This window comes from Pristiophorus japonicus, chromosome 4, assembly GCF_044704955.1.
Source record: "Pristiophorus japonicus isolate sPriJap1 chromosome 4, sPriJap1.hap1, whole genome shotgun sequence".
Classification (NCBI taxonomy): Eukaryota; Metazoa; Chordata; class Chondrichthyes; family Pristiophoridae; genus Pristiophorus; species Pristiophorus japonicus.
The window spans coordinates 314,927,826-314,943,962 of NC_091980.1; the positions used below are offsets into that span (position 1 = coordinate 314,927,826).

The 16,137-nt window shown below is 48.1% G+C and overlaps 1 protein-coding gene across 2 annotated transcripts in view; it reads left to right on the top strand.

Annotated features, from left to right (window-relative positions):
• vash1 (vasohibin 1) overlaps nt 1–16,137 on the top strand; it is a 63,065-nt gene that overhangs the window by 22,213 nt on the left and 24,715 nt on the right. Inside the window, exons 2-3 of one of the 2 annotated variants that reach the window (XM_070879716.1) lie at nt 8,556–8,644; nt 13,297–13,353. In XM_070879716.1, the coding sequence (XP_070735817.1) occupies nt 8,556–8,644; nt 13,297–13,353 (146 nt within the window). The remainder of the gene's footprint in view (nt 1–8,555; nt 8,645–13,296; nt 13,354–16,137) is intronic. The other variant, XM_070879717.1, reaches the window with a different exon arrangement.

Below are 16,137 nucleotides of genomic sequence, written 5' to 3' on the forward strand. Positions count from 1 at the left end.
CTAACCTATCCAAGTCACTCTGCAGCCTCTTATCATCCTCCTCGCAGCTCACACTGCCATCCAACTTAGTATCATCTGCAAATTTGGAGATACTACATTTAATCCCCTCATCTAAATCATTAATGTACAATGGAAACAACTGGGGCCCCAGCACAGAACCTTGCGGTACCCCACTAGTTACTGCCTGCCATTCTGAAAAGTACCCATTTACTCCTACTCTTTGCTTCCTGTCTGCCAACCAGTTCTCAATCCACGTCAGCACACTACCCCCAATCCCATGTGCTTTAACTTTGCACATTAATCTCTTGTGTGGGACCTTGTCGAAAGCCTTCTGAAAGTCCAAATACACCACATCAACTGGTTCTCCCTTGTCCACTCTACTGGAAACATCCTCAAAAAATTCCAGAAGATTTGTCAAGCATGATTTCCCTTTCACAGATCCATGCTGACTTGGACCTATCATGTCACCTTTTTCCAAATGTGCTGCTATGACATCCTTAATAATTGATTACATCATTTTACCCACTACATGTCAGGCTGACTGGTCTATAATTCCCTGTTTTCTCTCTCCCTCCTTTTTTAAAAAGTGGGGTTACATTGGCTACCCTCCACTCCATAGGAACTGATCCAGAGTCTATGGAATGTTGGAAAATGACTGTCAATGTATCCGCTATTTCCAAGGCCACCTCCTTAAGTACTCTGGGATGCAGACCATCAGGCCCTGGGGATTTATCAGCCTTCAATCCCATCAATTTCCCCAACACAGTTTCCTGACTAACAAGGATTTCCCTCAGTTCCTCCTTCTTACGAGACCCTCTGACCCCTTTTATATCCGGAAGGTTGTTTGTGTCCTCCTTAGTGAATACTGAACCAAAGTACTTGTTCAATTGGTCTGCCATTTCTTTGTTCCCCGTTATGACTTCCCCTGATTCTGACTGCAGGGGACCTATGTTTGTCTTTACTAACCTTTTTCTCTTTACATATCTATAGAAGCTTTTGCAGCCCGTTTTAATGTTCCCTGCAAGCTTCCTCTCGTACTCTATTTTCCCTGCCCTAATCAAACCCTTTGTCCTCCTCTGCTGAGTTCTAAATTACTCCCAGTCCTTGGGTTCACTGCTATTTCTGGCCAATTTGTATGCCACTTCCTTGGCTTTAATACTATCCCTGATTTCCATTGATAGCCACGGTTGAGCCACCTTCCCTTTTTTATTTTTACACCAGACAGGGATGCACAATTGTTGTAGTTCATCCATGCGGTCTCTAAATGTCTGCCATTGCCCATCCACTGTCAACCCCTTCAGTATCATTCGCCAATCTATCCTAGCTAATTCACACCTCATACCTTCAAAGTTACCCTTTTTTAAGTTCTGGACCATGGTCTCTGAATTAACTGTTTCATTCTCCATCCTAATACAGAATTCCATCATATTATGGTCACTCTTCCCAAGGGGCCTCGCACAATGAGATTGCTAATTAATCCTCTCTCATTACACAACACCCAGTCTAAGATGGCCTCCCCCTAGTTGGTTCCTCGACATATTGGTCTAGAAAACCATCCTTTATGCACTCCAGGAAATCCTCCTCCACCGTATTGCTTCCAGTTTGGCTAGCCCAATCTATGTGCATATTAAAGTCACCCATTATAACTGCTGCACCTTTATTGCATGCACCCCTAATTTCCTGTTTGATGCCCTCCCCAACATCACTACTACTGTTTGGAGGTCTGTACACAACTCCCACTCATGTTTTTTGCCCTTTTGGTGTTCTGCAGCTCTACCCATATAGATCGGTCTTCACGGTAGAAAACACTAAAAACATTCCAATAGTGGATAGTCAAAGGGCTAAAGGTAGGGAGGAACTTAATACAATCACTATCACTAATGAAGTAGTACTAGGTAAATCATCATCATCATAGGCGGTCCCTCAAACGAGGATGACTTGCTTCCACATGGATTCACAGATGTTTCAGTGAAGGACCTGATATTCCAGTACTAAAGGCAGACATGTCCCCTGGACCTGATGGCTTACCATCCTCGGGTCCTAAAAGATGTGGCTGCAGAGATAGTGGATGCATTGGTTGTAATCTACCAAAATTCCCTGGATGCTGGGGCAGTCTCAGCGGATTGGAAAACTACAAATGTAACACCCCTATTTGGAGGCAGACAAAAAGCAGGAAACTATAGACCAGTTAGCCTAACATCTGTCGTTGGGAAAATGCTGGAGTCCATTATTAAGGAAGCAGTAGCAGGGCATTTGGAAAAGCATAATTCAATCAAGCAGAGTCCGCATGGTTTTATGAAAGGGAAATCATGTTTGACAAATTTTCTGGAGTTCTTTGAACCTGTAACAAGCAGGGTGGATAAGGGGGAACCAGTGGATGTGGTGTATTTGGTTTTCCAGAAGACATTCGATAAGGTGCCACATAAAAGGTTACTGCACAAGACAAAAGTTGGGGGTAATATATTAGCATGGACAGAGGGTTGGCTAACTAACAGAAAACAGAAAGTCGGGATAAATGGGTCATTTTCCGGTTGGCAAACAGTGACTAGTGGGGTGCTGCAGGGATCGGTGCTGGGTCCTCAACTATTTACAAACTATATTAATGACTTGGATGAAAGGACCGAGTGTAATGCAGCCATGTTTGCTGATGATACAAAGATGGGTGGGAAAGCAAATTGTGAGGAGGACACAAAAATCTGCAAAGGGATTTAGACAGGCTAAGTGTGTGGGCAAAAATTTGTATAATGTGGGAAAATGTGAGGTCATCCACTTTGGCAGAAAAAATAGAAAAGCAAATTATAATTTAAATGGAGAAAAATTGCAAAGTGCTGCAGTACAGAGAGACCTGGGGAACACAAAAAGTGAGTATGCAGGTACAGCAAGTAATCAGGAAGGCAAATGGAATGTTGGTCTTTATTGCAAGGGGGATAGAGTATAAAAGCAGAGAAGTCCTGCTACAAATGTACAGGGTATTGTGAGGCCGCACCTAGAGTACTGCATGCAGTTTTGGTCTCCGTATTTAAAGGATATACCTGCATTGAAGGCTGTTCAGAGAAGGTTCACTCGGTTGATTCCGGAGATGAGGGGGTTGACTTATGAAGATAGGTTAGGCCTATACATATTAGAGTTCAGAAGAATGAGAGGTGATCTTATTGAAAAGATAATGAGGGGGCTCGACAAGGTGGATGCAGAGACGATATTTCCACTCGTAGGAGAAACTAAAACTAGGGACATAGTCTCCGAATAAGGAACCACCCATTTAAAACTGAGATGAGGAGGAATTTCTTCTCTGAGGGTTGTAAAACTCGGGAATTCGCTGCCTCCAAGAGCTGTGGAAGCTGGGTCATTGAATAAATTTCTTCAACAGTAAGGAGTTATGGGGAGTGGGCAGGGAAGTGGAGCTGAGTCCATGATCAGATCAGCCATGATCTTATTAAATGACGGAGCAGGCTCGAGGGGCCAGGTGGCCTATTCCTGCTCTTATTTCTTACGTTCTATGTTATGTTAATATGACCCCGAAATTGCGAACAGTGTGGTTCAGCCTCAGACAGAAGTTGGGGCGAGGGATGGAGTCAGTGTCTAGGGAATGGAGTTTGTGGCGGGGACCGATCTTCCCAATATTCAATTGGAGAAAATTTCTGCTCATCCAGAATTGGATGTGGGACAAGCAGTCTGATAATTTAGAGACCATGGAGGTGTTGAGCGAAGTGGTATTCAGGTAGAGCTGGGTGTCATCAGCGTACAATTGGAAACTGACGCTGTGTTTCCGGATGATGACGCCGAGGGGCAGCCTGTAGATGAGAAATAGGAGGGGCCAAGGATAGATCTTTGGGGGTCACCAGAGGTAAAGATGCGGGGGTGGGAAGAGAAGCTATTGCAGGTGATTCTCTGGCTATGATTAGATAGATAAGAATGGAATGGAACCAGGCGAGTGTAGTCTCACCCAGCTGGACGATGGTGGAGAGGCGTTGGAGGACGATGGATGGGTCAACTGTGTCAAAGGCTGCAGACAGGTCCAGGAGGATGAGGAGGGATAGTTTATCTTTGTCACAGTCACAAAGGATGTCTTTTATGACTTTGATGAGAGCCGTTTCGGTCCTGTGGCAGGGCAGAAACCGGATTGAAGGGATTCAAACATGGCGTTCCGGGAAAGATGGGCACGGATTTGGGAGGCGACAACACGTTCAGGGACTTTGGAGAGGAAAGGGAGGTTAGAGATGGGGCGGTAGTTTGCAAGGACGGAGGGATCGAGGGTTGGTTTTTTCAGGAGAGGGGTGATGACAGCAGATTTGAGGGAGAGGGGAACAGTACCTGAGGAGAGAGAACCGTTAACAATGTCAGCTAACGTGGGAACCAGAAAAGGAAGTTGGGTGGTCAGCAGTCTGGGGGGAATAGGGTCAAGGGAGCAGGAAGTGGGTCTCATGTACAGGATGACAGAAAGGAAAAGGAGGTGGGGTGGTGTTGCTGATTAAAGAGGAAATTAATGCAATAGTAAGGAAGGACATTAGCCTGGATGATGTGGAATCGGTATGGGTGGAGCTACGGAATACCAAGAGGCAGAAACGCTAGTGGGAGTTGTGTACAGACCACCAAACAGTGGTAGTGAGGTTGGGGACAGCATCAAACAAGAAATTAGGGATGCATGCAATAAAGGTACAGCAGTTATCATGGGTGATTTTAATCTACATATTTGGGCTAACCAAACTGGTAGCAATGTGGTGGAGGAGGATTTCCTGGAGTGTATTAGGGATGGTTTTCTAGATCAATATGTCGAGGAACCAACTCGGGAGCTGGCCATCCTAGACTGGGTGATGTGTTATGAGAAAGGACTAATTAGCAATCTTGTTGTGCGAGGCCCCTTGGGGAAGAGTGACCATAATATGGTAGAATTCTTTATTAAGATGGAGAGTGACACCATTAATTCAGAAACTAGTGTCCTAAACTTAAGGAAAGGTAACTTCGATGGTTTGAGGCGTGAACTGGCTGGAACAGATTGGCAAATGATAATTAAAGGGTTGACAGTGGATAGGCAATGGTAAACATTTAAAGATCACATGGATGAACTTCAGCAATTGTACATCCCTGTCTGGAGTAAAAATAAAATGGGGAAGGTGGCTCAACCGTGGCTAACAAGGGAAATTAAGGATAGTGTTAAATCCAAGGAAGAGGCATATAAATTGGCCAGAAAAAGCAACAAACCTGAGGACTGGGAGAAATTTATAATTCAGCAGAGGAGGACAAAGTGTTTAATTAAGAGGGGGAAAATAGAGTACGAGAAGAAGCTTGCCGGGAACATAAAAACTGACTGCAAAAGCTTCTATAGATATGTGAAGAGAAAAAGATTAGTGAAGACAAACGTAGGTCCCTTGCAGTTGGATTCAGGTGAATTTATAATGGGGAACAAAGAAATGACAGACCAATTGAACAAATACTTTGGTTCTGCCTTCACGAAGGAAGACACCAATAACCTTCCGGAAGTACTTGGTGACAGAGGGTCTTGTGAGAAGGACGAACCAAAGGATATCCTTATTAGGCGGGAAATTGTGTTGGGAAAATTGATGGGATTGAAGGCGATAAATCCCCGGGGCCTGATAGTCTGCATCCCAGTGTACTTAAGGAAGTGGCCCTAGAAACAGTGGATACATTAGTGGTCATTTTCCAACAGTCTATCGACTCTGGATCAGTTCCTATGGACTGGAGGGTAGCTAATGTAACACCACTTTTTAAAAAGGGAGGGAGAGAGAAAGCGGGTAATTATAGACCGGTTAGCCTGACGTCAGTAGTGAGGAAAATGTTGGAATCGGTTATTAAGGATGAAATAGCAGCGCATTTGGAAAGCAGTGACAGGATCGGTCCAAGTCAGCATAGATTAATGAAAGGGAAATCATGCTTGACAAATCTTCTGGAATTTTTTGAGGATGTAACTAGTAGAGTGGACAAGGGAGAACCAGTGGATGTGGTGTATTTGGACTTTCAAAATGCTTTTGACAAGGTCCCACACAAGAGATTGGTGTGCAAAATCAAAGCACATGGTGTTGGGGATAATATACTGACGTGGATCGAGAACTGGTTGGTAGACAGGAAGCAGAGAGTCGGGATAAACAGGTCCTTTTCAGAATGGCAGGCAGTGACTAGTGGGGTGCCGCAGGGCTCGGTGCTGGGACCCCAGCTCTTTACAATATGCATCAACGATTTGGTTGAAGGAATTGACTGTAATATCTCCAAGTTTGCAGATGACACTAAACTGGGTGGCGGTGTAAGCTGTGAGGGGGACGGTAGGAGGCTGTAGGGTGACTTGGACAGGTTAGGTGAGTGGGCAAATGCATGGCAGATGCAGTATAATGTGGATAAATGTGAGGTTATCCACTTTGGGGGCAAAAACGCAAAGACAGAATATTATCTGAATGGCGGCAGATTAGGAAAAGGGGAGGTGCAATGAGACCTGGGTGTTATGGTTCATCAGTCATTGAAAGTTGGCATGCAGGTACAGCAGGCGGTGAAGGCAGCAAATGGTAAGTTGGCCTTCATAGCTAGGGGATTTGAGTATAGGAGCAGGGAGGTCTTACTGCAGCTGTACAGGGCCTTGGTGAGGCCTCACCTGGAATATTGTGTTCAGTTTTGATCTCCTAATCTGAGGAAGGACATTCTTGCTATTGAGGGAGTGCAGCGAAGGTTCATCAGACTGATTCCCGGGCTGGCAGGACTGACATATATGAGGAGAGACTGGATCAACTGGGCCTTTATACATTGAAGTTTAGAAGGATGAGAGGGAATTTCATAGAAACATATAAGATTCTGACGGGACGGGACAGGTTAGATGCGGGTAGAATATTCCCAATGTTGGGGAAGTCCAGAACCAGGGGACACAGTCTAAGGATAAGGGGTAAGCCATTTAGGACTGAGATGAGGAGAAACTTATTCACTCAGGGTTGTTAACCTGTGGAATACCCTGCCACAGACAGTTGTTGATGCCAGTTCATTGGATATATTCAAGAGGGAGTTAGCTATGGCCCTTACAGCTAAAGGGATCAAGGGGTATGGAGAGAAAGCAGGAAAGGGGTACTGAGGGAATGATCAGCCATGATCTTATTGAATGGTGGTGCAGGCTCGAGGGGCCGAATTGCCTACTCCTGCACCTATTTTCTATGTTTCTATGCGCTCGGAAAGGTCATGAGGGGAGATCGGAGAGAAACTGGAGAAAGATGTGAAGTCCGGGCTAGGGCAGGGGGATCGTTAGAAGACGTTTGGCCCGGTGAGGTAGGGGAAGGAAGGGAAGGGAAGAGACAGAGGCAGCCAAACGAATGATCTCCATCTTGGAGACAAAGAAGTCCATGAGCTCCTCGCACATGTTGTCGGAGGTGAGGGTGGAGACTGGAAAGAGGTGTTTAAAAAAGGTGGTTTGCAGTGGAGAATAGAAGCCGGGGTTTATCTTTACATTCCAGAATGATTCTAGAATAATGAGCGATTTTGGCAGACGAGAACAGGACCCGATAATGCGTTATGTGGTCCAGCCAGATCTGGCGGTGAACGGCAAAACCTGTTGTCCGCCATATCCGTTCAAGTCTGTGCCCCTTGGACTTAAGGGAGCGAAGATCAGGGCTGTACCAGGGGGAACAGCCAGGGTGAAAGAAAGAGAGAGTAATTGTTTTAACAGGGACTTGAGCATCAAAGGTGATGGTGAGGGTGTGATTGAGCAGATCGGTGGCTGCAGAAATGTCCTGGTGAATGGAGGGCCAAAGGTTGGACAGTTGGGAGTTGATGAGTGAAGTTGCAAGTGAATCGGGAGAGAGTTTTTTTTCCAGGGGCGGACACAGAAGGTAGGATTGGCCGGGGGAGTGTGGAAGGGGGATGTGGGTGGAGAGCGATACGAGAAAGTGGTCAGAGATGGCCTTGTCTGTGATTGACCCGATGGGAGTAGCGAGGCCACAAGAGATGGCAAGGTCGAGGGGCTGGCCGTGAATATGGGTTGGGGAGTTTACATGGAGGAAGAGATTAAGGGAGGAGAGAGAGCATGATGAATTTAGATGGAGGTTGAAATCACCGAGGATGAGAAGTCGTTCGGTGCAGAGGGAGTCACAACATTAGTACACACACAGCAAGGTGCTTTTGACAGAGCTCTGTTCTTGTTGTCCTCTCTTTCTCTCCCCCCACCCCGGGAACATCCCAACTCTTGCTTCGGCATGGTTCCCTGGGCTCTCTCTCCAGTACCTCCAAGGTGCCTTGCATCAAGTTTCAGCTTGGGGAATGAGTGTTCACAACCTATTCCACAGGAGGGTATTGCAGTTAAACCTGACCCCTATTCTCCCAATATCTATGCACGTGCATTTTTTACCAGGAGTCATTGGATATCAGTTGGGAGTAAGAGCCCTACTTTAACTTTCCTTCCATAGCCCAGGGGCACTGTAATTCAACAAATACCATGGATTAACCTCGGGATCCTCGATTTGACATGGTTTAATGCTGCCCAGGCAGTGCCATTATCCACTGCGCCATTGGTGAAGCTCTGGTGTTCACATTTAAATGTATTTAATTATTCACATTTCCTGTGATTTCAGATTCCAATGCCATGTGTGCCTTCATTTCAGCTGTCCACGCTCGTCCCTGACCGCCTGGAAGCCGTCCAGAGATACACCAGGGAATTGCAGTATCCTTCAGATCAACAGGAAGGCTAGAGTGCACTAGTGTGTTCTCAGTCTGCAGACAATGTCTGTCAGCAGTGGAATAATGTAAGATGGGAGGGTCAGTGGCCCACCGGGGTTCAGGGTGGGAGTATAGGGGGGGGTCACAGCCATGGAACTCTCCACGTGTTGGAGATGGAGAAGAGGCCAGGTCGCCGGTGAAGGAGGAGGGGAGGCCAGTCGCCGATGTGGGCGAGAGGGACCCAGTCGTCCTTGAGGAGGAGGTCGCCTGTCGCCACGGGATGCCAGGAGTAAACCAAATTTAATTTTCTTTTCTTTGTAAAGCATTGCCTGGCCTCTGCTGCCCATGTCCCTGGAACAGCATTCCAGAGATGGGGGCTGTCATGTTCTCCTCAAAGAACTTTCACTCTCGGCCCCACCAAAGTGAGTGTATAAAAGCAGCAAGCTCTTGCATGCTGATTGCATTATTGCATAGTGAAGCAAAAATGTGAGTTGTCCATCTCGATACGGTTGGATAACTCGTGCACCGTTTCTTTTTATTTTTCCAGCTTCTGCAGCAGAGACAGTATTTTATTTTGTATCGTTTTTATGGCATCAAAAAGTTTCATTGTGCTTCACGCAATGAATGGGACTGTTGTGATGTAGGCAAAAGCGGCAGCCAATCAGCACATAGCAGCGGCGCCCACCCCCCGCCTCCACAGATAGCAGCATTCCCGCCCCCCCCCCCACACAGACAGCGGCGAGATGAATGAGCAACGTTACGGATTCCGATCTGTTGCAGGTATCGGCTGCGGCACAATGGTGCCAGTCTCTCCCTTGAGCGAAAGTTGCCCGCTCACTGGGAGTTGGACCCAGAACTGTAACAAAGAAACTCCATTGTGATCTGGGCAGGATCTCTGTCTTAAACCTGTGTACTCCTTTTAATCTCTCCATCACTAGACTGAGTTAAACACTAGGCAAGATGACATTTGGCTAGATTTGTAAGCTGCTTTATTTTGCAGTAGGCAAAACATACAGAACACTGAGTATGACGAGAGACACCAAGTATAATCAGTATAACGTCTGTTCTCGTACTATTACAAAAATAAAGAGTTCACTGGGCCCTTAATTTAATGTAAAAGCCTCTTCCCTGACCAACAGAGATCAAAAGAGTTTGTCAACTGCAGTGGGCAAAGAAAGGGAAATTGAAATCATGTATTCCCCCATCTCTTCTCCCCTCCCCCCCCCTGTCCCGGGTTAGAATTTATTGCCCTTGAGAAGGTGGTGCTGAGGTGCCACCTTGAACCACTGCAGTCCGTGTGGTGAAGGTGCTCCCACAGTGCTGTTAGGGAGGGAGTTCCAGGATTGTGACCCAGCGACGATGAAGGAACATAGAAACATAGGAAATAGGTGCAGGAGTAGGCCATTCGGCCCTTCGAGCCTGCACCACCATTCAATGAGTTCATGGCTGAACATGCAACTTCAGTTCCCCATTCCTGCTTTCTCGCCATACCACTTGATCCCCCTAGTAGCAAAGACGACATCTAGCTCTTTTTTGAATATATTTAGTGAATTGGCCTCAACAATTTTCTGTGGTAGAGAATTCCACAAGTTCACCACTCTCTAGGTGAAGAAGTTTCTCCTCATCTCAGTCCTAAATGGCTTACCCCTTATCCTTAGACTGTGACCCCTGGTTCTGGACTTCCCCAACATTTGGAACAATGTTCCTGCATCTAACTGTCTAAACCCGTCAGAATTTTAAACGTTTCTATAAGATCCCCTCTCATTCTTCAGAACTCCAGTGAATACAAGCCCAGTTGATCCAGTCTTTCTTGATATGTCAGTCCCACTATCCCGGGAACCATCTGGTGAACCTTCGCTGCACTCCCTCAACAGCAAGAATGTCCTTCCTCAAGTTAGGAGACCAAAACTGTACACAATACTCCAGGTGTGGCCCCACCAAAGCCCTGTACAACTGTAGTAATACCTCCCTGCCCCTGTACTCAAATCTTCGAGCTATGAAGGCCAACATGCCATTTGCCTTCTTAACCGCCTGCTGTACCTGCATGCCAACCTTCAATGACTGATGTACCATGACACCCAGGTCTCGTTGCACCTCCCCTTTTCCTAATCTGTCACCATTCAGATAATAGTCTGTCTCTCTGTTTTTACCACCAAAGTGGATATCCTCACATTTATCCACATTATACTTCATCTGCCATGCATTTGCCCACTCACCTAACCTATCCAAGTCACTCTGCAGCCTCATAGCATCCTCCTCGCAGCTCACACTGCCACCCAACTTAGTGTCATCTGCAAATTTGGAGATACTACATTTAATCCCCTCGTCCAAATCATTAATGTACAATGTAAACAGCTGGGGCCCCAGCACAGAACTTTGCGGCACCCTACTAGTCACTGCTTGCCATTCTGAAAAGTACCCATATACTCCTACTCTTTGATTCCCGCCCACCAACCAGCTCTCAATCCACGTCAGCACACTACCCCCAATCCCATGTGCTTTAACTTTGCACATTAATCTCTTGTGTGGGACCCCGTCGAAAGCCTTCTGAAAGTCCAAATACACCACATCAACTGGTTCTCCCTTGTCCACTCTACTGGAAACATCCTCAAAAAATTCCAGAAGATTTGTCAAGCATGATTTCCCTTTCACAAATCCATGCTGACTTGGACGTATCATGTCACCTCTTTTCAAATGCGCTGCTATGATATCCTTAATAATTGATTCCATCATTTTACCCACTACCGATGTCAGGCTGACCGGTCTATAATTCCCTGTTTCTCTCTACCTCCTTTTTTAAAAAGTGGGGTTCCATTGGCTACCCTCCACTCCATAGGAACCGATCCTCCACTTTTACTCATCTCCTTTCTGTCTTTTGCTTCTGTCTCCATTTTGTTTCCCTCTGTCTCCCTGCATTGGTTCCCATCCCCCTGCCATATCAGTTTAACTCCTCCCCAACAGCACTAGCAAACACTCCTCCAGGACATTGGTTCCGGTCCTGCCTAGGTGCAGACCGTCTGGTTTGTACTGGTCCCACCTCCCCCAGAACCGGTTCCAATGCCCCAGGAATTTGAATCCCTCCCTGCTGCACCTCTGCTCAAGCCACGTATTCATCTGAGCTATCCTGCGATTCCTACTCTGACTAGCACGTGGCACTGGTAGCAATCCCGAGATTACTACTTTTGAGGTCCTACTTTTTAATTTAGCTCCTAGCTCCTTAAATCCGTCTCGTAGGACCTCATCCCGTTTTTTACCTATATCGTTGGTACCAATGTGCATCACAACAACTGGCTGTTCACCCTCCCTTTTCAGAATGTCCTGCACCCGCTCCGAGACATCCTTGACCCTTGCACCAGGGAGGGGAACGGCCGATATATTTCCAAGTCAGGATGGTGTGTGACTTGGAGGGCAACGTGGAGGTGATGGTGTTCCCATGCGCCTGCTGCTCTTGACCTTCTAGGTGGTAGAGGTCACTGGTTTGGGAGGTGTTGCCAAAGAAGCCTTGGCGAGTTGCTGCAGTTCATCCTGTAGATGGTACACACTGCAGCCACGGTGCGCCGGTGGTGGAGGGAGTGAGTGTTGAAGGTGGTTGTTGGGGTGTCAATCAAGCTGCTTTGTCCTGGATGGTGTCGAGCTTCTTGAGTGTTGTTGGAGCTGCACCCCATTCAGGCAAGTGGAGAGTATTCCATCACACTCCTGACTTATGCCTTGTAGATGGTGGAAAGGCTTTGGGGAGTCGGGAGGTGAGACACTCACCGCAGAATACCCAGCCTCTGACCTGCTTTTGCTGCCACAATATTTATATGGAGGGTCCAATCAATGGTGACCCCCAGGATGTTGATGGTGGGGGACTCAGTGATGGTAATGCCGTTGAATGTTATGGGGCGGTGATTAGACTCTCGCTTGTTGGAGATAGTCATTGCCTGGCACTTGTGTGGCGCGAATGTTACTTGCCACTTAGCAGACCAAGCCTGAATGTTGTCCAGGCCTGCTGCATGCGGGCACGGACTGCTCCATTGTTTGTGGTGAGATGTACCCAGGTCGCAGTCAAGCAATTTATTTACCTTCCACACCACCTGTGGGTAAAGCTTGATTATGTTGAATAATCAGATATGCTGCAAATAACTCTCCCTTTCCTGCTGTGGCCAGTTACAAGAATTAAGCCACTTACTTGCAGACTGCAGCCATCAGCACGGACTGCCTGATTCCCTAATGGACTTGCACGTTATGCTTCACTCAGCTATTGAATGGTTAGAACACTTGGACTAACACGCTTGACTTGACGTTCTATGGAAATGCAATTGCAATTAAAAAACACATGTGTTTAAGGGGTGACACCAACTGCTTCGTGCACAGTGCTGTCACTTCAGGACACCGCATTACTCCCCATCACCGCTACTTGGGGGCGGATTAGCTGACGTTTGAAAACTTTGTCAGAGTGCATGCATTTTTTCCATCCTTCAGCCAGGAGCTGAGATATCGAGTTACTGCTGAATCTTCACAGTCACATCTCTCCCAGACGTGTGCAGTGGCCAGTTGCAGAGCCCCATACTCTGCAGGGGCTCTTGTGTCTGATGCACTTGAGTGTCTCTGATTTTTACTAAAAGGATTCTTTCCCATGCACATTGAATTAAATTACTTAACCATCCAATCCAGGTACAATCACACTGGGACACAGTTTTTTGAGATTAAGAAGAATCGACCTTTAACTGGGTAAGTAGCACTGATCTGTCGGCGTGTCATTGAGGTACAGCCCTTTGGTCAATACTGTGCTGTTGGCATGTTGCAGCAACCCCGTTCAAAGTACAGAGCAACACATGTCACCCCGAGAATGAACCCATGGGAGCCAACCATCATTTCCTGTTCCACTAAAAGGTGAATTTACTCGAAGCAGTCTAAAATGTCATTTAAAAATTCAACAGTCAATAGGCTTGTAAATAGAGAGTGTTATAATGGAGAGGTTTAAACCAATGGTGGGGTGTGTAACAGAGAGAGAGTGTGGTAGCGGAGAGCCATATAATGGGATTGAAATGTGCAATAGAGAGAGTTATAACGTAGGAATTGCAAAATGAAAAGCAACCACAGTCCATCTCCGTTATAACAGAGCCTTTTAATAGGACTGGGATCACGAGAGTGTGTTTTAACTGAGCATTATGATGGGGATGGCGTGTGTAACAGTGTTATAACTGAAAGCCAATGGGACTTTGACAACAACAACAACACATTGATATAGTGCCTTTAACATAATAAAATGTTAAACTTTAAAATATGCCACAAATGACCCAAAATATGATTTTATAATCTTATATCCTACCCGCTTTGTCCCCTGTATTGCTCACTATTCCCGTTAAGAGGGAAGCAACGGATTCAGTAACCTAGTAGTTCTGACTAGAGTAGCAGCCGAGAGGTCATGAGTTCAAATCCCGCCATGGGAAATTGTGAAACTGAATTTAATAAGTCTGGGGATTTTCAGGCTAGTCCCAGAAAAATGACCATGAAATCTGCTGGATTGTTGTAAAACCCGAGTGCCTCACTAATGTCCAGGAAGGGAAGGGTTTAATTTCTGTCTCACACTGCATGGATGACTCATTGGTTCGGGCAGCTAAATTCAATCCACATCTCAAGAACAAATGAAAACAATGGGACGGCCTATTCCTCTGACAGGAATGGTGAATATCTTCGACGGGTCTCCACTGATAGGGCCTCAGAAATCTCAAAGAAATACCTACATCTGATCTTGCTATAGGGCAGCCTATTCAATCTCCTGCGTGCCTGTTAATTGAGAAAATGAATACAAGAGACTTGAGCACAAAATCTAGGCTGATGCTCCAGTACAGTACTGAGAGAGTGGCAGCACTGAGGGAGCGCCGCACTGTCAGAGGGGCAGTACTGAGGGAGCGCCGCACTGTCAGAGGGGCAGTACTGAGGGAGCGCTGCACTGTCGGAGGGGCAGTACTGAGGGAGCGCCGCACTGTCGGAGGGACAGTACTGAGGGAGTGCCGCACTGTCGGAGGGGCAGTACTGAGGGAGCGCCGCACTGTCGGAGGGACAGTACTGAGGGAGTGCCGCACTGTCGGAGGGGCAGTACTGAGGGAGTGCCGCACTGTCGGAGGGGCGGTACTGAGGGAGTGCCGCACTGTCGGAGGGGCGGTACTGAGGGAGCGCCGCACTGTCGGAGGGGCAGTACTGAGGGAGCACCGCACTGTCGGAGGGGCAGCACTGAGGGAGCGCCGCACTGTCGGAGAGGCAGCACTGAGGGACTATCGGAGGGGCAGCACTGAGGGAGCGCCGCACTGTCGGAGGGGCAGCACTGAGGGAGCGCCGCACTGTCGGAGAGGCAGCATTGAGGGACTATTGGAGGGGCAGCACTGAGGGAGTGCCGCACTGTCGGAGGGGCAGTACTGAGGGAGCGCCGCACTGTCGGAGGGGCAGCACTGAGGGAGCGCCGCACTGTCGGAGGGGCAGCACTGAGGGACTGTCGGAGGGGCAGCACTGAGGGAGCGCCGCACTGTCGGAGGGGCAGTACTGAGGGAGCGCCGCACTGTCGGAGGAGCAGCACTGAGGGAGCGGCGCACTGTCGGAGGGGTAGCACTGAGGGAGCGCCGCACTGTCGGAGGGGCAGTACTGAGGGAGCGCCGCACTGTCGGAGGAGCAGTACTGAGGGAGTGCCGCACTGTCGGAGGGGCAGCACTGAGGGAGCGCCGCACTGTCGGAGGGGCAGCACTGAGGGAGCGCCGCACTGTCGGAGGAGCAGTACTGAGGGAGTGCCGCACTGTCGGAGGGGCAGCACTGAGGGAGTGGCGCACTGTCGGAGGGGCAGTACTGAGGGAGCGCCGCACTGTCGGAGGGGCAGTACTGAGGGAGCGGCACACTGTCGGAGGGGCAGTACTGAGGGAGCGCCGCACTGTCGGTGGGGCAGCACTGAGGGAGCGCCGCACTGTCGGTGGGGCAGCACTGAGGGAGCGGCGCACTGTCGGAGGAGCAGCACTGGGGGAGCGTCGCACTGTCGGAGGGGCCGTCTTTCGGATGAAGCGTTAAACCAAGGAACTGTCTGCCCTCTAAGGTTCACTTGAAGATCCGATGGCACTATTGGAAGACAAGCGGGGGAGTTCTCCCAGTGTCTGGGCCAACATTTATCCCTCAACCAACATCTAAAAGATGATCTGGTCATTATCTCATTGCTGTTTGAGGAAGCTTGCTGTGCTCGAGTTTGCTGCCACGTTTCCTACATTACTACAGTGACTACACTTCAAAAATTGGCTGTGAAGCACGTTTAGTGAGTTGGCCACACCGCAGGTAAAGGTTATTCAGGCAGATAAGGAATGGGTGACCATCAGGCAGAGCAGTGGAAGGAAGGTAGTGCAGGGGTCCCCTGCAGTCAGATACACCGTTTTGGGTACTGTTGAGGGGAATGACTTACCAGGGGAGGACAGCAGCAGCCAAGTTCATGGCACAGTGGGTGGCTCTACTGCACCGGAGGGCAGGAAGAAGAGTGGG